This window comes from Vigna umbellata, chromosome 9 (assembly GCF_029865625.1).
Source record: "Vigna umbellata cultivar VRB3 chromosome 9, Vumbellata_1.0, whole genome shotgun sequence".
NCBI lineage: Eukaryota > Viridiplantae > Streptophyta > Magnoliopsida > Fabales > Fabaceae > Vigna > Vigna umbellata.
The window spans coordinates 27,391,085-27,413,734 of record NC_142173.1 but is presented as its reverse complement, the minus strand read 5'-3'; the positions used below and the strand labels follow the sequence as shown (position 1 = coordinate 27,413,734).

Here is a 22,650-nt window from a genome sequence, read left to right as displayed (position 1 = left end):
ATATATTACATAATGAATTATGTGTTTTCTTAAAACATGATTTGTTCTCTATAGCAATTGATTGTGACTTCAATCTTTATCTTTTTTCATTAATAGTATATATTTTATTATTACCTACTAGTTGATGTCTTTTTCTGTCATTTTAGATATATTTTTCTTGTAATAAGTAATAAAACAATTATCAAAATAAAAATGACAATAAAAAAAGAGAGTAGTGCAAAGCATAACACTAATGTTATAATCCGTCCATCAACTAAACCAATTTGTTCCATTGAAAGGTCCATCATTGCATAATGGCTAATTGATTTTGAGATGACATGGTAATATTGTTTTGTGAAATTTTGCAGGATAGGATCTTGAAGAATTTCACATAGAAATTCAGGGACTCTTCTTATAAATGAATTACACCACACTACATAATTTTCAAACATCTTATATATATATATATATATATATATATATATATATATATATATATATATATATATATATATATAATATATATATTGCAATTAATCTGGTCCACACAATAAGATAGCCAATTAACTGTTATTCAAACATTATATTTTATTACGAAACTCATTATTTTATAGTCTAGTTCTTAATTTTAGGATTTTTAACATATTACATAAACTGATTTGAATAGAAAATCATTTGTAAAATTTAAATCTTAAATTTAAGACCTTTCTTGAAATTTCTACACAGAAACTTAGTCTTACTGTTACTTGTATTATTTTTACCAACAATTCACATTAAAAATGACTGCAATAAATTAACTATAAGTATCACATTATTAATTATGAGTTATAATTTTTTATTTTTAAAAATATAATAATATTTATATATGTAAAGAAATAGTTCGCAAATCCATTTAACCATCTACCACATAAAAGAGTAAGAAATTATAATTAAGAACTTACAATAAGTTAGACGTTTAAATAGAAAGAATAAATGAATAACTACTAAAAGAAATTTAAAAAAAAAAAGATCAATTGAAGTGTTTACTACATTATTATCATCCATATGCTGAAAAATTCATTAAAAACATATGTTTTTTCAAGTCAAGATTTCTCTCATGATCAAACTCTCAACTCAGTTGTTACAACAAATCATAAAATATCCTATTTAAAAATATAATTGTCTAACTAACTTTCATAAAATACACCAAAACAGTTAGAGAAAATAACCTAACAGTACTTCACATCTGAGCTTAACTCTGATAGGCAAAGGAAGTGAAAAAACACATTGATAGAGAAAAAGACAAATTATCTGATAAAGAGAAACGATTTTTACCATAAGATATTCGTAAACACATATTTAGATATATATTTATATTTATTTAACATATATTATAAAAAGGTAAAATAATTATAAAAAAGATAATTTTTTTTATATTTTTACTAAAAAATAAAAAGGAATAATATAATAAATAAAAAAAAAGTTGTAAAACAAAGTATAATTTCATATTACTTTATTCTTTTCGCTTTGTTTTGGCTACGCATTATTCTTTCCTTTTCTTCTATAAAACCCCCCTTGCATTGTGACTTCGACAACCAGCAACTTCTACGTAGCATCTCTTCTTTCTTTTCCACAAATACCAGACAACTCGGGCTTTTTCAAAAGAAAAACGCAACCACGAACATGGTTACTTCAGACAGAAACATGTTACAGAACTACGTTCCAGTTTATGTCATGCTCCCAGTAAGTCATGCACATGAACTAGTGTGTTTCTAAGCTAGCTGTTTATTATTTGTATGAGTATAGACGCTAATTATATCTTCTTTTCTTGTTTATCTTTGAAACTGCTGCAGCTAGGAGTTGTCACTGTTGACAATGTTTTTGCAGACCCTGATGGCCTCAAAGAACGGCTTTTGAAGCTGAGAGCAACAGGTATTGATGGGGTTATGGTTGATGTGTGGTGGGGGATCATAGAACTGAGGGGGCCTAAGCAGTATGATTGGAGAGCCTATAGGAGCTTGTTTCATCTGGTTCAGGAATGTGGCTTGAAACTTCAAGCTATTATGTCATTCCACCAGTGTGGAGGGAATGTAGGAGATGTAGTTAACATCCCAATTCCCAAGTGGGTGCTCGACATTGGAGAATCTGATCCTGATATCTTCTACACCAACCGTTCAGGCACAAGGAACAAGGAGTATCTAACTATTGGTGTGGACGATAAGCCTATATTCCATGGAAGAACAGCCATTGAGGTGAATGAACTAAGAGAACTAAAATTATCTTTCTTATAACTAGCATTCTTGTTGTCAACCCCGTAAGAAAAATTGCAACTATGGTACGTATGAACGTATCATGTGTATATTTGCCTTCCATAAATGCGTGTCATCGAAAAGAATTGACCTGGTCTGCTTGATAATCTATTTTCCATTAAAATTAAGTACAGTGTTATTAATACTGACATGCTAAAAAACAAGAAAACTAATTCAGTCTATTAGGTTGAACTTGTCTGTTGTAGGTTTAACTTGTATAATCCTACTCCCAAAAGAGGCTAACTAAACGGAATCAGCCTTGCCACTCAAAAAAACAAAAGAAGCATATTCATTCTATGTGGGAGTTCAAGTCCTCATTGAGCAATAATTTATTGTGTAATAATAGGCTAGACATGTTTCAGATAGACTTCTACACGTCCAGATTTAGGAACAATGATCTTGATTATTACACAGCATGTTTAAACTTGTTATTGTATGCAGATATACAGTGACTACATGAAGAGTTTCAGAGAAAACATGTCAGACTTTTTAGAATCTGGGCTTATTATAGATATTGAAGTAGGGCTTGGCCCAGCAGGAGAGCTCAGATATCCCTCTTATCCACAAAGTCAAGGATGGCAGTTTCCTGGTATTGGAGAATTTCAGGTGAGTCTGGTCTTATCTTTCAAAACAGAGTTGTTTCTCATCGAAACTGGGATTTGTTGATTATTTGAACAACTGAAGTATCATAAGAATGAAATTCTGCAATATGCAGTGCTATGACAAATATTTGAAGGAAGATTTCAAAGCAGCTGCAGCAAGGGCTGGCCATCCTGAATGGGAACTGCCAGATGACGCAGGCCAGTACAATGATGTTCCAGAATCTACTGGATTCTTCAAATCAAATGGCACGTATGTCACTGAGAAAGGGAAGTTCTTCTTGACTTGGTATTCAAACAAATTGCTGAGTCATGGTGATCAAATCCTAGAGAAAGCCAACAAAGCATTCCTGGCCTGTAAAGTCAAATTAGCGATCAAAGTAAACTTCATAGAACCTCAATTAACAGTCTCCTTAATTTTCTACCAGATGATTAACCTCTGACCATGATGACAGGTATCTGGAATCCACTGGTGGTACAAAGTTGAAAATCACGCAGCTGAGCTTACTGCTGGATATTACAACCTTAATGATAGAGACGGATATCGTCCCATTGCAAGAATGCTGTCTCGCCATCATGCCATTTTGAACTTTACGTGTCTTGAGATGAGAGACTCAGAACAAAGCTCAGATGCCAAAAGTGCACCACAGGAGCTCGTAATGCAGGTAATGCATTAAATTTTTTGCAAGTTAAAAGATTGTTCTGTTTCTTAAAGATAATCTCAAATGTAGATGCTGTATTATAGTGGTTAAATTGCCAAACATGAACACATGCACAGGTACTGAGTGGAGGTTGGAGAGAAGACATCCTAGTTGCTGGAGAAAATGCACTTCCAAGGTATGATTCCACAGCATACAACCAAATCATACTGAACGCAAGGCCACAAGGCGTCAACAAAAATGGCCCTCCAAAACTTATGATGTTTGGAGTGACATATCTTCGCCTATCAGATGATCTACTGCAACAATCAAATTATGATACGTTCAAAAAATTTGTGCTAAAGATGCATGCAGATCAGGTGAGCAGTCTTTATTCATGTACTTATAAGATGATATTTTGTGAACTTTCTTCAAATGCATAACTACCTTGAAGATTACTAATCCTGTTCCCCTAAAATTACAGGGTTACAGTGAAGACCCTCAAAACTACAATCATGTCATAACTCCATTGAAGCCATCGGCACCAAAGATTCCCATTGAGGTTCTTCTTGAAGCGACTAAACCAATACCGCCATTCCCCTGGCTTCCAGAGACAGATATGAAAATTGATGGCTGATTTCCCAATGGTGCTAAGAGTAGTTAAATAATCTGCTGGAAATAATAGATACCGTTCAGGATATAAATAAAGCACCCAGCCACCAAAATCAGCAGTACTAATAATAATAATGCCATGAAGTAGCAATGTCTAGCTAGACATATAGGCAGTACTCGCGTCTGTACTTTTCATGTGTGTATTCCTATATATAAAGTTAATAAAGTACTTTATCAAACTTGCATCAATGCTGCTTATTGCAATCCAAAAGTATCAGTCTCTAACATGTTGAAATATGCTCATGCAACACATTTTCAGATCAACTTACACCTGCGTATGATCTTAGACCCTTATTATTATCCAAATGTGATTAAGTGTTTACAGCAAACGTAATATTTTAAAAAATATATGGGCCAATCCAAATAACTGTAAATTATATCACAAGAACCTTATCCAGTGGAATAAAATCCTATTACAAATTAGCTTTCCATGGCAAATAGATTTAGAAATAGTATCTAGCATACGACAAGAATTAATATCTTAGAGCTTAGAACACATGAATAATTAACTTTAGACAGATCTCTAACTATAGGCAAGTAACAAATTTATGACATATATTCGCAATGATGCTTTGTCATACCACATACCTATGTGATAAAACATACATATTGAAGTTTTATTGAATTTGGGTTTTACCATGTATCGACTATATTTCATTGCTAATTATTTAAAATTTACAAGATATTATTTTCTTAAAGTCCTTGTCTTCCTCAAGTTTTTGCTCTAGAAATGAAAGCGCAACTAGTTAAAATAAAAGCTTCACGGATATTTGAAAAAAAAAAAAACTATTAGGTTAAAATTTCCAGGTTGGTCAAGAAGGTGGGTGGGGTGGAAGGAGATGATTTTTGCCTTCAATTGCAATTCATTATATAAGTTTGAATTCACTTAGGTTATATGTACTATAATTTCTAAGCTGTATTTCTTTTTAATGATTCAATGCTATCATATTTTAGTCCCGGACTCCATTGTTCAATCTTTGTTATTCTTTCTATTTCTATCGTCTGTTACTCCTAACACACCTCTTGTATTCTAAAATCCCTCCATTCTTTGGTCTTTCCATCTCAGTTGTCACCAAAATCGAGTACTATACTTCAAAAGCATTTTGCTTGTGAATGACAACTATTAGAGATCTTACTTGGCTGTGGCTGTTGTTAGGACTTCTAGAGAAGCACACAGAAAATGATTTAGTAATGAATATATCATATCCATCTATTTTAACACAAGAAAAAACGGTTGGGATGTTAAGGTATGACGTCTGGTTGAATGTGAGTTTGACATGCTCGGTACAACAGCAAGGAGGGAGTTGATTTCTCGTGTACACAAGTACTGGAAACTTGAGCTTCTTTTATAGTTAGAAAGAATCTCCAGGTATTGGGGCTTTGAGGCAAAACAAGACACATCAGATTACGGGTACGGTGCTGTTTCATCTGCAATGCTAATGGCGACTGATGATGCCACATTTTGTATTGCAATTTCCTTTCGTAGGTAGCTTCCTTTTCTAGCTATCAAATTTCCATGGACCAAATTTTGTATTTTCATTTGAATTTCATCTACTATTTCATCAAACTTCCTCAGCTCACCAATATCCACCACATGAGCATAAACCATCTCTAAAATGGTGGAACCTATTTATATCTCGCATGATAATCACCCGATTTGTGAGCTTAGAGATCATTTTTATTACTGAGTGGCAATCTCCACACACACGAAGATTCTTGGTTATCCTGATTGTGGTTCCCGGAGCAGTGCTAATAAGGGCAAAAGCAAGAGCCAACCTCTCGCTATGATTCCAAAGCATTTTCTCCTTTATTTCCTCCTCAACATCAAAAAGAACTGAAGTAGTGTCAGGTTTGTATCCAGCTTTCTTCAGCTGCTCATTCAAGTCTTTCAATTTCACATAAATATCATCCGACTGCTGGTGGGAAGTATCCCCAACAAAAAATTGATGAAACATCTTATTTAGCTCAACAAAACTGTAACTAGGTGCTTTCTTCAATCTTCCTTTTTTCACCAATGCCCTCACATTTTCCACATCTTTCCACCGTCTCTCAGCAGCATAGATGTTGGAAAGGCAAACATAGCCACTCGCTCCATTTGGATTCAATTCAAAAAGCTTATGTGCCGAGATCTCTGCTAACTTGACATTCCGATGCAATCTGCATGCTGAAAGAAGAGCAGTCCACACATCCTCATTGGGTTCTAATTTCATACTCTCTATAACTTCATATGCTTCATCTAAGTACCCTGCTCTGCCAAGTAGATCCACTAAACATGAATAATGAGTGGGTCCAGGGTCTACATTATAGTCTCTAGTAATTTTATAGAAAATTTCTTTACCTTCATCCACTAATCCAGAATGACTACAAGCAGATAAAACTGCAGTGAAAATGCCCTCATCTGGAATTACATTTGTACCTAACATTTCGTAGAAAATGGAGACTGCCTCTCTTCCTCTCCCATGAATTCCAAAGCCAGAAACCATAACGGTCCAAACAGCCAAATTTTTCTCAGGCATCTCATCAAACACACAACACGCACAAATTAAACTCCCACAGTTAGCATACATGCCAATAAGTGCAGTTCCAACAGCTACATTCACTCCATAGCCCCTCTTAACAACATATGAATGAACAGACGTGCCCAACCGCAAAGCCGATATTTGATTACAAGCTCCGAGCACTGAAATTACGGTCACTTCATCTGGCACTTCCCTTCCCTCAACCATCCGACCGAAAAGCTCAAGAGCTTCAAAAGCATCCCCACGTTTCTCATACCCGGATATCAAAGAATTCCACGACACAACATCCTTCACTATCAACCCTTCAAACAAGTTCCTTGCACAAGACATAGACTCACAATTGCAGTACATGTCTATAATTGAATTCACTAAAAACCCATTATTCACTCTCCCATTCCCACCATTTCTGACAACAAAACCATGAATCTCTTTCCCCGCCTTCAAATCCATAACATCCCCGCAAGCGGAGAGAAGAGCAAGCAGGGTGGTCCCATCTCCCACAAAACCAACCCTCCTCATCTCCCCAAAAATCTCAAAAGCTCCCTGAGTCTCACCATTCTTCACACACCCCGACACCATGGTGTTCCAAGAAGTCAAGTCCCTCATAGGCATTTTATCAAACACCACCTGCGCAGCTGCCACGTCACCAAACTTTAAGTACATCGAAAGTATCGAGTTCCCCACGTAAACATCCTCCTCGAACCCACCAACCACCACCAAAGCGTGAACCTTTCTACCAATTCCGCGAAGCAGAAGGTCCCCACAGGCCTTCAGGACAAAAGGGTAGGTGAAATTGTCAGGCTTCTGTCCTAAACGCAACATTTCACGGTAGAGAACAAGGGACTTAATGGGAGAGTGGTTGCAGGCGTAGCCCCTGATCATGGAGTTCCAGAGAAACGAATTCTTTAGCACAATTTGGTCGAAGATGAGTTGGGCATGGGACATGTGGCCGCAGGCAGCGTAGCATGCGGCGAGCTTGGTGGCGAGATAGGTGTTGTGGCGGAGGTTGCCGTCGGTGGTGACGTGTGCGTGGAGTTGCTGGGCTTGGGTTAAGGATTTGGAATTGGAGAGTGATTGCAGTAAGCTTCCACATTGTAGAGAATTGAGGGTGGTGGTGAAACAAGGTTTGGAAACAAGAGCTGTTGACTTGAGTAGCGACATTGAGATTCAGGATGTTCTTCCATGAATAAAGACAAGAGTACCAGGAGCAAGTACTAGGAATAAAAGTAAAGGATTGTTGAATTAAAAACAAAAGAAAATGGAAAAAAAACATTTACATTTTGGAGATGCGGGGTATCGATCCCCGTACCTCTCGCATGCTAAGCGAGCGCTCTACCATCTGAGCTACATCCCCATTTGATGTCTATAAAATATACTTAAAGTATTAATAATATTATACATAGTTTTATTTTGCACTGTTCCACGTCTAATGAAAAAAGGTTAGTGAGATATAAAATATAATGCAAAAGGACTTAAGGTGTATTCAGAGGTTGGTCAACAATTTTTTTGGTAGTCAAACTTAATTATTAAGTATTGTTTGATTGGATCTACTTGTAAAAGATGATTACAAAAATTTACTTCTTATTTAACTTTTCAAAATACATAAAAATTCAAGTTTTAAACTTTTAGTTTAAATTCTCCCCAAATGCGTTTCTTCCTTGATGACTTTACCTTGTTAGTGTTTTTGTTTGTTTCTCAGTTCTCATAGTTATGGCATTTTTTTTAAAAAAAAAAAAAAAATTGGTAGTTTGATTTTCCTTTTCTCCTATTGACTTTTGTCCAAGAAATTCCCAGTTATTTTCCGTGTTTCATCGTTTGGAAAACTCATGAAGGCAATCTCAAAGTTTAATTAATTAAAACTTTAAGTCATTAATTAGCACTATTGTGTTGACTTTATTTTATCTTAACTCATTAGATGGTTTTTACAATGTTGTTTTATGTGTTGATTTGGTTATAAAAATATATGCAGTTGTATTATATTGAAAATCACAAGTCAAGTTTTTATTTTTTTCAATTCTGGAAAAAGAAAAGAAAGACAGAATAATAATTATTCATCTTTACCCACTCAGCCTCAATCTTCAAAAGTTTCATCACAAAATTCTAAACTTAAAGGTTGATAGCATTCTTTTTTTACTAACTTTTCAAGCATATGGTTTGAGGTAAAATAATAAAAGTTTGCACTAAAAAGATAGGGGAATTATCTTAAAATTCAAAAAGATTGACGAAATAGTGGGTTGACTTTAAAAAAGACTATTTAATAGAATATAAAACTTTTTCACAAAACTTTTCATTAAGTAGATGATAAGAGTAAAAGGTTGCCTTGGGAAATTTTGCTTTTGACTGCATGTGAAAAGAAAAGAAAATAGAGTAGTATAAACATATAATAAATGTAATAAACACTTGACAGATATTGATTTATTTAGTAGGTGTTACCTCTGATTCTCTTTCAGGAAACTTTTTCATTTCAACCTTATGATTACGCAAATATTTTTATTTTTACTTTCTTCTTACACGATAGATACAGGAAAATAATTCATGTTTATCTCATTTATCTCTCTCTAAAATTAAAAGAAAAAATGTGAACTTATTTTAGTTTATACGGCATATATTCTTCAAGTGTTACTCTTGGTTATATAATTAAAATAATTCATTACAAAAATAATACAAGGTTCTTTTTATTATCAATGGTTTTAATCTATGATAAATACACAGTTGATAAAATCACTGAAAAAATGTCAGTAAAGATTTTCGATGGTTTTGTTCGTAATTATTGCTATTTGTGAGAGGTTTTTAAAAATCGTTGTAAATAACTTAAAAAAATTTATTTAACTGTGATCATTTGTGGAAGTTTTTATAGAAATCGCCAGTAGCTGTGGGAGTTCGTAAAACTGGTGATAGTTGCTAGAGCTGAAAGAAACAGTCAAGACTTGCATGGATTAACAAAAAACCGTTGATATTTTCTGGTTTTATGTAGTTGAGGTTTTAAAAACCATGAAAATAATTTAATTTTTTATTATTCAAACAATTTGATTAATGTAATTAAATGAAATATGTTTAATATTAAATCACAATAATATGAAACCAAAAATAATTATTATTATAATAAAATAAATTGTAAAATTAGAAATACAATTAATTTGTTAACTTAAGAAATAACATATCGTCAGTCCTAAAAATTAAAAATAAACACGTTCTTTCTCGTAACAAATTAAAGTGTTTTGAATAACAATTATTGTTGTTGTTCTTTAATTTTTTTTTTCATCATTTGACACCCTTCCTTAATCATATACCTACAATATTAAATAATAGTTAGTCGATAATATATTAAAAAGAAATATTTACACAAATTTAAAAATTATTATCAGTGATAATTGAAAAATGTTAAAATGTGAAGTCAATTGCCCATCATAAATGTCATCACTGTCTTCATTTCATTGACTTGTGATGTCAATGAAAATACTTGAACTAGAACAAAATTATTTGAAAAGTGAAAACATTTTTAGCCGAATTATTGATAAAAGCATGAAAATAATTAAATATTTTGTAAATTATGTATAAACCCAAGTTTGTAATTCTAAATAAGAAGGAGAAGTTGAAGATGATCTATTATGACAAACCCTGGATTTCAAAGATTTTATATGGGAAAGATCCGAGCATAAACCATGAGCCGTCTACAATGCTCTTGGCTTCTTAAAGAAAGAGCCAGTGGATCTGAACTCGATATTTCTTCTGTTTGGGGATGATGTTGGTGTAGATTCATATGTTCAAATTTTTTCCTATATACAAAATTTAATAACAGTGTAGTGAAACAGGATGTAAGGAAATAGATACCAAGCCACGCAACAAAACACAGATTCAAAGAATGGAAGGTAACGTATGCAATGTTCAAAGGGATGCAAGGGAAATGCAAACTAATGTGAAAAGTGCAGATTTTAAAATTCAAATACAGTGTAACATGTATAATGTGACCTATTAAAATGAAAGAGACACTTAGAGTTTAACTACAAGGATTGGAACAAGTGTAGGTTAAATGTATGACTGAAAATGTGCAAGTAAGACCTAATATTTTTAGATTTACAAAGTCAGATGCAGATATGTGAACTTGACATGAGTTTATGCAATGAGTATAGTAAAGTTAATTGAAAGAAGATCCAATAGCAAAAACATGCACGAAGCTCCAAGTTGATCCAGTAAGAGCATGCATGAGAGCAATGCTAACTTGATACAACAAGACTAAATGGTTTGTAAAAATCCAAGTTGGATAGTCAAGAGCATGCATGAAGCTAACCTAAGACGAAGAAAAAGTGAAATGTAAAGAAAATACTCAAATAGATTTAAATGCCTAATAAAACAAACAAATCTCAAAACAACCTGGTAAAGATGCAAGTGAAATCCACATGTTCAAGCTGGCAGAAAATTAAAAGCAAGAATCCAGAGAATTATAAAATGCAACTAAAAATGGACTCTAGGGAAGATGACATATAACCCTCATCAATACAAAAATCGAAAGGAAATCGACCTGCATATAAAAGTCGACTTCAACTCGACCAAAGGGTCAATCATCGTCATAACACAGTCTTTTTCACCTACACAGGTAAGGCAACACAGTCTTTTTCACCTACACAGGTAAGGCGAATTAAACTTGGCCAAAAGGTCATTCGAGTTCATTCATTGCCCATGTCAAACTTCATGGCCTTATGTACATGCCTAGCCCAAAAAGAGACTTTAATGCTCATTAAAGTTCAACAATTTTCATTAATAATGGGCATTCAATACATATAGTCACTGTGACATATTTATGAGATGGTTATTCACCATTATTTCAAAGATGCTCGAGCTCAACAACCATATCCTCCTAGCTCCATATAAGGACCTGGACCTGGAAGTACATCACACTGAAACATTCTTCATACTTTTACTTACGCTCTAAACTGATACTTAAAGATTTTACTCACTTAAGTCTTAGAGAGTCTTTTTCATGTGTCCTGTTTAGACCAACCTACCTTGTAAAGGCACCTTCGAGATTTCATCATCTATCTTACATACCTAGAATCTAATCCGGTAAAAATAGTAAAGATTATGTTTTCATCATTTACCAATGTAAAACAAAATAAAGGATATAAAAAAAATCTAACGTTATAAAATATCAAATTTGATTACATAATACATGACATTATCTTCTTTCTTCCTATATCACACCATTATAGCAAAATTACATATTCAAGCCTACAAGTTTATGTTTAAATTTTACATGAATTAATATAAAAATTTATATTTTAATATATTACATTTTACTATAATAGAAATATAAATTTTCTCTTAATATATCAGACATGATAAATAAACTCATTGTCACGAGTATTATTTGAACTCATTCTAATTTTATAAGAAATATTTAATTTGAAAGACTTAAGTATGATCATAACTAATACTTGATATTTTAAATTAGATATGAAGTATGGTATTGGTATATATATACTCACCCTATTCACATTCTCATATTTATTTTTGTTTTAAATTATTAAAACATCATCAATCTATTAATTCTTATTTTACTACAATTTTTTGTTCATGTCTCAATTATTTAACTCATTCAATATTTATCAAGTTCACTCAAATTTTTAAGATACTTTCTTTTTCATTATAACTTTAATTATATATTGTTTTTTTTTTGTATAACTTTGTTTTTTCAAATGATGTATTACATTATAAGAAATTTAAATCTCAATTTCCTCTAATTAAATCATTTCATAAGACACACATTTTAATTATTTCTTTTCTTTTTAATATTTTATTAGTTAATTATCTTTTATCACATAAAAATATTTACTATAAATTTCAAATATTAATTCGTGTAAACCTTTATTTAATTAAATAACCTAAAAAGCCTATATTTTCTTTTCACTCTTCAGTCTTCAGTCATCACTCTTCACTGCACAATTTTTCATTGTCTGTTTTAAAAGTTCTATTTGTCTGATATCCATCAAACTTACCTAAATGTTTTAAATATTTTTCCTATCAACATTTGCGAATTCTAACTATCATAAAATTTTAATTATTCATATATTTTAAATATATATTATATACACAATGGTGAAATTATAGATGGGACCATGATTCTTGGAATTTAATGAAAGAATATTAGATAGTAGAAGGAAAGTAAATAATCTATGAGTTTATAATAACTCATGATAAATATAAATTCTTTTATTTGCGTTCATTTTCCCTACAATACACGTTGTATATATGAATGTAATTCGAAATTATGTTACAGTCAATTCTTTTACGAACAAAATATACGTGTAGAAAATAAACAATATCAAATATAATTGATAAATAACTTGAATTTAATCAATTTGTAATAAATTGTATACGGAAAAAAATGACAGGTAAACATTATATAATCTCTACACTTAAAAATAATTAGTCTTTGACTATCATTTGGTGATTTGTTACATGAAAAACTATTTATGCAAAGATCAACCTCTCTCTCTCCTTATATAGCATATATTAATAAGTTTCTACAAAAATCCATGGATGAGCATAAATATTTAAAAAAAAAATTGCGACGCTCACTTTCATACTATAGGTGAGTTGGTTTGCTCCTTTTTTAAAAAAACAAGAATTATTGTTTGTTAGAAATTACTCTTGAAAAAAAAAGTGTTTTTAATAAAAACAGATAAATTTCTACTTTTAACGTTTTGTTTAAACTGTTTGTTTTAAAAAATAGAAGTTATCTGTATTTTAAACAACTGCATTATTTAAAGAAATTTAATTTACTTATTTCGGAAATAGTTATTTCAAATTTAACCAAACTTATTCAACATTATAAATCAGTTTGTTTAAATTTAAAATAAATAATTTAAAAGCATCACTTTTCAAAAAGTAGATAGGATTTTCTTATTAAAATAAGTCAAAACTAGTTATTTTTTAAATAAGTAGATTAGATTAAAACATAACCAAAAATTGCTTAAAGAGAACTTCAAAGAAAATCAGAAACAAACGCTCGGAGTAACGACAACGATGATAAATAAGGTGAGTAGAGGGACGATAAAATAAAATAAATAAAAATAAATGTGGTGGAAGCATATAAAGAATTTTCCTATAAAGAAAGGAGAGTAAAAAGACATAGTTGGAGAGTAGGAAAGCAAAAGAAGGGTCCCACATTGTTCTCCCCACGTCCCTATTAGGACTTTCAATGCATCGTTGTCTTTCTCTCTCCTCTGACGCCTCCTCCCACACCCAGTACAAGAAACAAACTTTTCAATGATCAAAATTCCCAGAGACGCAAATTCTTGTACTGGTATTGCAATTCTATAGAATTTCATTAAAACCAAAAAAAGAAAAAGACAAAACCAAAAACAAAAAAAAAAATTCAAATTTTCAACGTGGATTCAACCCTTGTTATACCTTTGCATGAATTGGGTTCATACGACACTCTCACGTACGTAACGTTCATTTGATTGGTTCTTCCACAACGTGCGTTATTCGTATATTCATCTTATCTAATACCAACCCATTGTCCAGCTTCGTCATATTTTGTATATTGTCTCTCGTTCCAACCTGATTCCCGAGATATCATACAGTTGAATTTCCAAACTCCCACCTTCGTGGGTTTGTGGAAAAGTTGAGCGTTCACGAAGTTTGGAACGAGCGATATATTGTTGTATTTATTATTCTTTTGGAAGGCACGGAAGCTTTTGGCAAGGTGTTGGCTTTGTTCGTTTGAAAACTTGGGAGGACTCATGTTCAATGAGAGATGAGACGGGAATTTTGCGTTCGGGTTGATGAAGTTGAAAAATATAATGGAATTGACAAGACCCAATTATGCTGTTGTTTACGTCATTCTCCTTTGTGCGTTGGCCCAAGGGGGTTCAGAGGGGAAAGGGGGAAAGGAAGATGAGTCTTCTAGAGTTGGTGGAGGGGCATCAATTATTTATGTTCATAGATTGAAGGTATCGTTTTTTTTTCTTTAATTTGTGTCCCTTCTTTGTTGTTTCTTCTTTGGATTTCTTGTCTGGTTTTTTGTTTGTTCATGATTCTTCTTTCTGTTCTGAATAAATGTTTAATGGCCCTTTTTAATTTGTTACCAAAAAGTGGTTTTGATTTTGACTACCATATTTTTCTGTTTGGTTTCATAGCAATTGGCTAATTTGGTTGGTAATTCTGTGTTTTTGTGTTGTTATGTAAAACTTCCCCTGGTTTTACATGTATATTAAGCTGACTCAAGCGTGCGAACTACGTGCTTATTATTGAGATTTTACTTGGCTGCATATAGAGTTACCTGTTTGTATATCAAAGTTCATACATGCAGAACTTTCCATCTTTACTTCACCAATTACTATGTTACTTATCGCGAAGCTTATATATAGTATTTCCATCTATGTTTTCCAAAGAAAGAATCCAAAATGAAGAAATCGATTCATTTGAATTCAAGGACTAAAAAGTAGTATCACATAAAAGGATCTCTCAGCTAATTTTAAGAAAACTAGGGATGCATGTTTTTGTTTAAAGAATACCTTAATATCAGCCTGTGCTTATATGATTCAGTAAATGATGCTGAGTATAAAAAGGCCATGTTCTTATTCTAAAAAGTCAAATACCACCATTTCGCCTCTGCATATTGAAATTGGATTATAGAAGAAATGAAACACTTTTAAGTCCATTACTATTGTTTGTTATCTTAAAAATTGTAAGAAAACCAAGAATGCTCATACCATTTTATTTAACAGGAATACAGCACACAAAAGATGATCCAATTGTGTTTAAAATACTGCTTTTGACTACACATTGATTGAATGAAGGAACATGCCTTATTACTTCAATTTTTATAAAGCATGACAGTGATAGATAGTGTAAAATTTCTTGTGAAACTATAGTAAATTATATGGCAACTGGAAGCTTGCTGTAGACATATTAGCTAGTCTTTTCTATCTTTTTTTTTTTTTTTTTTTTTTTTTAAATGAAGGCATATTAGTTAATGTTTCACACTACTCTGAATGGTGCTATTCTCTTATTTGGTTGATACAGGTAGAAAATGACGGTAAACCCTGCAGGAAACAATTGATAGACAGGAACCTTGACTTGCATCCTCTGGAAGGGAGTGGTGACATAAAGAGTATAAAAAGTAACATAAACAGAGAAACTAATTTTCTGCCACTTCATATAAAAAGAAAAACTTTAGACGGCAAAAGAACTAGTTCTAGTCCTGTTTCAGAAAAGGGTAGCTCTAGATATTTGTCAACAGAGCATTCTGGATCAACCTTGGGTGTGGAAAGAGGCCATGGAAGAAACTTGCTTGCTGATTCACCAAAGAAACAAACGGCACCAAGTCCTTCTCCTACACCAGCCAGTTCTCCATTATCACCAAGTAATGGTCCAACACCAGCCAGATCTCCATTATCACCAAGTCATGCACCAACACCAGCCACTTCTCCACCATCAACACCACCTCCTACTCCCAAAAAAAAGGATTTACCACTCCCAAAAGATATGTTTGCACCATTTCCACCTCTACCCCCTATAGCTCGTTCTCCTCCCAAAAATTCTAAACCTACAGTCCAGACTCCTGCTCCTCCAACATCTAGCGCTGATGACAAAAAGAAGAAAACAATTATTTTAGCTACCACTTTATCAGGTGTTGTAATCTTGATAGGCTTGTTCCTATGCTATCGTGAGACCAAAAAGAAGAGAAGTGATAGGGATGACAGGCCTTTGCTCGTATTAACCTCGGATGATTATACTGGCGGTATGCTCTTGTTCTTTCTTTCTACATGATTTTAGTAATGTCTTCAACAGTGGTTTTTGTTGAAGTTGATAAACTTATCAGTCGTGACAGTTTATGATATGACAGTGTGAAATATATACTATATTTTCTTTATAATGTATGAAATCTGAAGAGTGAAGAGCAAACTCTTAAGTTGCCAAATCAATTTCTTGAAGACTTGAGTCAGTTTAAATTCTTCTATTTTACAGTTACACATGGTTGTGAAACATTACACTAGGATCAATCAAAGGTTCCATGTTAATTTTTTTTCTTCAGGTACAAGGAAGGTTGTTCAATTAGGAAATTCTAGAAGGGATGAATATGGCATTGGCGATGGAAAGAACCCTTCTCATGTTAGAAATTTGTCCAGTAGGAAGGGTGTAGATGTCAACGTCTCAATGGTTGACATAGCATCATCATCATCAGAAGGCGGAAGAAAACTAACAGTATCCCCTAGTGTAAAGTCTGACCCTCCTCCTCCTCCTCCTCCCCCACCTCCTCCTTCTTCTTCTTCTTCTCTTCCTCCTCCTCCTCCCCCTCCTCCTCCTCCATCTTCTTCCTCTTCTTCTACTCCTCCTCCTGGCCGTACTGCTGGACCACCACCACCACCTCCTCCCGCTAATCGTACACCGCCGCCCCCAAAAGGTGCTCATGCTCCGCCAGCTCCTCCCAAACCAGTTGGAGGTGCGAATCATGGACCACTACTTCCTAAAGAAGGAAGTTCAAATGACGGCGATGCTCAAGCTCCAAAACCAAAACTAAAGCCATTTTTTTGGGATAAGGTTAATGCAAAGCCTGGCCAAACAATGGTGTGGCATGAGATCAGTTCGGGATCATTCGTGTAAGATCATTAACTCTTGTCAAAGATAAAAGTATAATTTGAATGAACAAAGTAGAACATATATACCAGAAAAATTGCTTTCACTGATTTATCTTTGCAATAACTTCTCAGGATCAATGAGGAAATGATGGAGTCTTTATTTGGCTGCGCCAACCAGAACAAGAATGATCGCAAAAGAGATTCATCCTTAGAAAATTCAGTGCAATATATTAAGCTTATTGATCCTAGGAAAGCACAGAACTTGTCAATTCTTTTGCGAGCTCTGAACGTCACAACAGAAGAAGTTGTCGATGCTCTTGTAGAAGGTGACTCTCTTTCTCTCCTAGGAATGCTGAAATGAAAGGGCAATTAAGAAATGCTGCCAGTGATATAAAACTTAAGCTAACTAGCTCTAATTAAGATTAAATTGGGTTTATGTGTATGGTTGTTAATTTCTATTGAACTTTTGAATTTAATTGATATCTGGATTTGCACACGGATGATATTCCTGATGAATTTATTCCCCTGATCACTTAAATTTCAGTTCTGTTAATTAACTTTATTCGCTGTTCATTTGACATGTATGTGTTCATGATACCAATAATTTCAAATACTCTACTCTTTCATTTGCATGTTCTTTAGAACAGGATATACATTGACTCTGAATCGATGATAATTATTTGGGAATGTGTCAGGACTCATATTGAAGTTACATTCATAAGGGTGTTCTCTGGTTATGGTTTGCTTCATTGGTTTTAGCATTAAAAGAATCCAAAAATGTTAAAATTTTGTAGCGTTTGCATGAGATTAAGATTTGCATTTCTTGGGACGAAGTAGTTACAATATGTTGGTTGAATCAGGAAATGAGATTCCTATTGAGCTGATACAGACGTTGCTGAAGATGGCACCTACACAAGATGAGGAACTGAAGCTAAGGCTATTCACAGGACAACTGCATGAACTAGGCCCAGCAGAGAGGTTTCTCAAAGTGTTGATTGAGATACCATTCGCTTTCAAACGTCTTGAATGTCTGTTGTTCATGCATAACCTTCAAGAAGATTTCTCAAGCATTAAGGAATCCTTTGCCACGTTAGAGGTAAGACCAAGGACATGTTTGCTATTTGTGTCCCATGTGGTCACGTTATAAGTCCATAAAGGCTTACGTAGTTGTTGCATGACAATGGCAGGTGGCAAGCAACGATCTGAGAAAAAGCAGGCTATTCCTGAAACTCCTAGAAGCAGTTCTGAAAACCGGCAACCGTATGAATGACGGAACCTACCGCGGCCGTGCGCAAGCATTCAGGCTCGACACCCTCCTCAAACTCTCCGACGTCAAGGGAACAGACGGCAAGACCACGCTCCTGCACTTCGTCGTCGAGGAGATCATCCGCTCCGAGGGAATCCGCGCCGCGCGCAACGAAAGAGCCAGCCGGAGCATCTCTAGCGTCAACACCAGCGACGAATCCGACGAGGGCGAGGAGTCCGAGGAGCACTACCGCAGCGTCGGCCTCCAGGTGGTGTCGAGCCTCGGTGCGGAACTCGAGGCCGTGAAGAAGGCGGCGCTGATAGACGGCGACGCGCTCACCACGACGGTGTCGAAGCTGGGGCACTCGTTGGTGAAGACGCAGAATTTTCTTGACACGGAAATGAAGAACATCGCGGAAGAGAGCGAGTTCCAGAACAGCATGGAGCAGTTCATGGTAAACGCGAGGAAAGAGGTGATGTGGATGGTGGAGGAGGAGAAGAGGATAATGGCGCTGGTTAAGAGCACTGCCGATTACTTTCACGGCAATGCCGGGAAGGATGAAGGTTTACGTTTGTTCCTAATCGTACGTGATTTCTTGATCATATTGGACAAGGTTTGCAAAGAAGTGAGGGACACGACCATGACGCCGGCGAAGGCTCCCACCACTACCAAGAAGAAGCCTAAGACTCCTACGGCTTCTTCCCCTAACGCGCGTAATCCAGATTCGCCAAAGCCATCCACTAATCTCCACAGTAAGCTCTTTCCTGCCATTGCTGGGAGGAGAATGGATTACTCTAGCTCTGATAGCTCCGATGATGACGACGACTAACTTCCACTTTCATATATTGATATGAATATGATCTAAACTCACATCAAAATGGCACCAGTTGAAGGATTTATTGGTCTTTTCTTTTTATATATTGTGGTGTTGTTTTGTAAATTGAGCCATAGAAAAGGGGAGGGTCGATTTAGCTTTGTGGTTTGTGACTGACTTTGACTACAAAGCCTGTTGTTGTACTGCTTCATCTCATGCAAAGTTAAGGAAACAAAGCGTTGTTCATGGGTTTCGGTAAGCTGCCTCTGATTATCTGAAGGGACATGTGTATTGATTATCGTAGCATTTCAGTGTGGACTCCTGATCAATGCTTAGTATGGTTTTGTTCTTCGAAGTTCTAAAGTTTTTCTTGTCTAACCTTTTACATGGAAACCAAACAAGATTACGAGAATGCAGTTCTGGTGTGAATTTGTTGCTTGTCTTTCTCTCTACTTTTTCAAATGCTTTTGTTTAGCTGATGTTGGAAGCAAAAACACTAAAAAGAGCATTCGAGTCTATTGTGGCACCTCTGGATTTCTTTTGTTTATTAGTCTGTCTGAAAATATCTTTTTAACAATTTTTTTTACAGTTTTTTTACAACAACTAGTATCGATTTCAAATATACGGACTGTTGTCAAAATTTATTAAAAAAAGTTGTTAAAATATCTTCTGAAAAATCTAAACAATAGGAATGGCAATAATAGACCCTTTTTGTTCTGTCCTTTTCCTGCGTCCCATGATCTTGTTATGAGTTGCTCCATATATGTTCGGTCTGTAACGAACGAAATTGTTCTAGCCATTGGAACATTTTAGATATTATTGTGTTCTGGAATAACTTACAAATACATTCAGAAATGTCTATCACAAACAATCCAAAAAAAGAAAGCTTAAAATTGCAAGGGTTGAACAATAAAATATAAACATAAGAACAAAAATCACACACAAAAATAAAATAACCGACTAAAGTAGACTTAATAACTATTATGGTCCCTATTTTCGTCAAGTGCGTTCGATTTGGTTCTGGTTATTTTTTTCTGTTCAATGTTGTCCAAAAAAATGTAATTTTTGTTTAATTTAGTCCGTTTTACAAACAGCATTTAAATCGTTAACGACCACCGTTCCAGCTGTGCAATCTTCTTCTGAGATGGCATTTAACTTCTCTCACCTCACCATTCGTTTTCAGCCACCTTTTCCTGATATGGTGACACATCCATCGGCGAACCCTGTAGTTGGTCTTGGGTTGTGCTGTAATGCTTCAGATTTTCTCTGCTTCTACTCATCCTTGTTTTGCTACTCTTTTGCTTAAGTTTTCCCTCTTTGCCAACTTTTGGTGCAGGTGTTTCAAACTACAAAAGACAAGCCCGAACTATCTTGCTTACCAGTAAACACAAATCTCTCATTCTCCTTAACTAGGTTTAACTTCTCCAATTTCTCCAACAAATCCTCTCCAATTTCACATTTTCCAAATGTAGTCACATTCTCCAAACTAGGTTTAGCATCAACTTTACTCTTGCGAATATTACTACCAACAGAGTCATTCACATTCAGATTCTTCAACTGACATAAAACTTCATGAGTTGAGTTCTCAGTAGCAGCATTATTACCTCTTCCTTTCTTTCTTAATGTTCAATTTCTTCCTCAGGTCATTCCATAGGTCCGATTCGCTAAAACATGTTCCACCTTCATTTACAATCTTCAACTTGTTCATCTGTTCAGAGACCGAGTTTTCCTCAACATGCGAAGAAGTATTAGTAGCGAACACGAACTCACCGCGGCGTTAGGATTTTCGGAATCGATCGTCGATTGGTGGCATTGGCGGAAGCATCGTTGCGAAATGGATTGAAAGCGGGGGCGTTGTTGGGCTTCCGAACCTTGACGAATCTGGGCCGGGACAGGCCCGGAACGGAAGAGGTGCTATTGAACGTGAAACCTGAGGTTGAGGTCGTCGTGTTCGCTTTTGGATTCGAAAACCTATTATCGTTACTCGCGTTGGGTGATTCCATTGGTTGGCTCGGTCGTTTTGGATTTTCGATAATCCAAATCAAGGACAAAGGAGGTGGCGCTTCCCTAGTGAGAGGAGCAAGTCGCCAGAGACGCGTCGGAATCATCGGAGTAGTGATTGAATCAACGATTCTTCTTCGTCGGGTTTCAACAATCATTGGAACGCAAAGCAACAAAATATGTCTACTCTAAATTCAAAAATAGCAGCTAATAATTAATTTCTTCGACGGACGGTGGTGGTGGCGGTGGCGTTAGGGTTCGGTGGCGGCGCTAAGGTTAGAGAGAAGTTGGCGCTAAGGTTAGAGAGAAAGTAGGGTTTCGGTTTCTGGCTGAAGGTTGAAGAAGATGGTGACGTGGCAGAAGTTAAATGCCATCTCAGAAAAAGATTGCACAGCTGGAGCAATGGCCGTTAATAATTTAAACGCCGTTTGCAAAAAGGACTAAATTGAACAAAAATTACATTTTTTTGGGACAACATTGAAGAGAAAAAAAATTGGGACCAAATCAAACGCACTCGACGAAAATAGGGACATCAAGGGTATTAAGCCACTAAAGTATTAATAAACTTCAATCTACGTTCACAAAAGGAATTAAGTATAAATCATAGATTACAACTGAGAAGTTTCTTTCTAAGCAAACTCGCACAATATATAACTCAAACGTTAGCTTTCTACTAAAATTATAAAGCAAATATATTATAGTTGACAACATCAGACATGTCTATTGCATGAGAAAGATAAGTGAACAATGTTTCTCAAAACATAACTATATAACACTAGATGGTCTCGTTAGGCTATCTACCAGATTGTACAAAAAGTCAATAAACATTGAGATTAGTTAGTCTAACGAGATAGCCTATTCATATCGTCTATTAAGATGGTCTATAGCATATAAATACAAGAGAGTTTAATGTGTAGACAATCTAGGAAGCTTTCATATAAAATTGTATTGAGCCAATTTTTCACAAATCTTCACCTTGGTTCAACATAAGTCTTTTAAACAAGAGTTGTTATCTACCACTAAATCCATAGCAGACTTAACCACTGATCCAAGCAATGAAGAAGTTATTGTTTGACAACATCTTTGAAAACATATTAGAGGGATTATGATCTGTTAAGGTATTCACCACCTTCATAGCTTCTATCATGGCAACGTACTCTACTTCAATGGTTGACAAAAGCCACTACCTTTTTGTAAATTGCTTATTTAGTTGATAACAATACTATAAGCATTGAATACATAGAAAGTTATAAACTTTCTGGTATCCAAACACCTAATATAGTCTGAGTCTACAAACCCTTCTATGGG

At 34.7% G+C, this 22,650-nt stretch overlaps 2 protein-coding genes, 1 non-coding gene and 1 pseudogene across 3 annotated transcripts; 2 read left to right on the top strand and 2 right to left on the bottom strand.

The window, feature by feature from the left end:
* Positions 1-1,566: 1,566 nt before the first annotated feature.
* Positions 1,567-5,203, top strand: LOC124821204 (beta-amylase). Its single transcript, XM_088098773.1, has 7 exons — positions 1,567-1,701; positions 1,812-2,210; positions 2,709-2,873; positions 2,983-3,246; positions 3,322-3,531; positions 3,645-3,884; positions 3,989-5,203. Exons 1-7 carry the CDS (start codon positions 1,642-1,644, stop codon positions 4,139-4,141), a joined length of 1,491 nt encoding a protein of 496 aa, XP_087954899.1. The 5' UTR covers positions 1,567-1,641; the 3' UTR covers positions 4,142-5,203.
* Positions 5,204-5,480: 277 nt separating this feature from the next.
* On the bottom strand, positions 5,481-7,894 carry LOC124821203 (putative pentatricopeptide repeat-containing protein At3g11460, mitochondrial pseudogene; annotated as a pseudogene).
* Positions 7,895-7,976: 82 nt separating this feature from the next.
* Positions 7,977-8,049, bottom strand: TRNAA-AGC (transfer RNA alanine (anticodon AGC)). Its single transcript has one exon. It is a non-coding gene; the product is annotated as a tRNA-Ala (tRNA).
* A 6,105-nt stretch (positions 8,050-14,154) lies between these two features.
* Positions 14,155-19,734, top strand: LOC124821202 (formin-like protein 3). Its single transcript, XM_088099041.1, has 6 exons — positions 14,155-14,650; positions 15,726-16,443; positions 16,738-17,302; positions 17,414-17,607; positions 18,142-18,377; positions 18,469-19,734. Exons 1-6 carry the CDS (start codon positions 14,483-14,485, stop codon positions 19,354-19,356), a joined length of 2,769 nt encoding a protein of 922 aa, XP_087955167.1. The 5' UTR covers positions 14,155-14,482; the 3' UTR covers positions 19,357-19,734.
* The last annotated feature ends 2,916 nt before the right edge of the window (positions 19,735-22,650 follow it).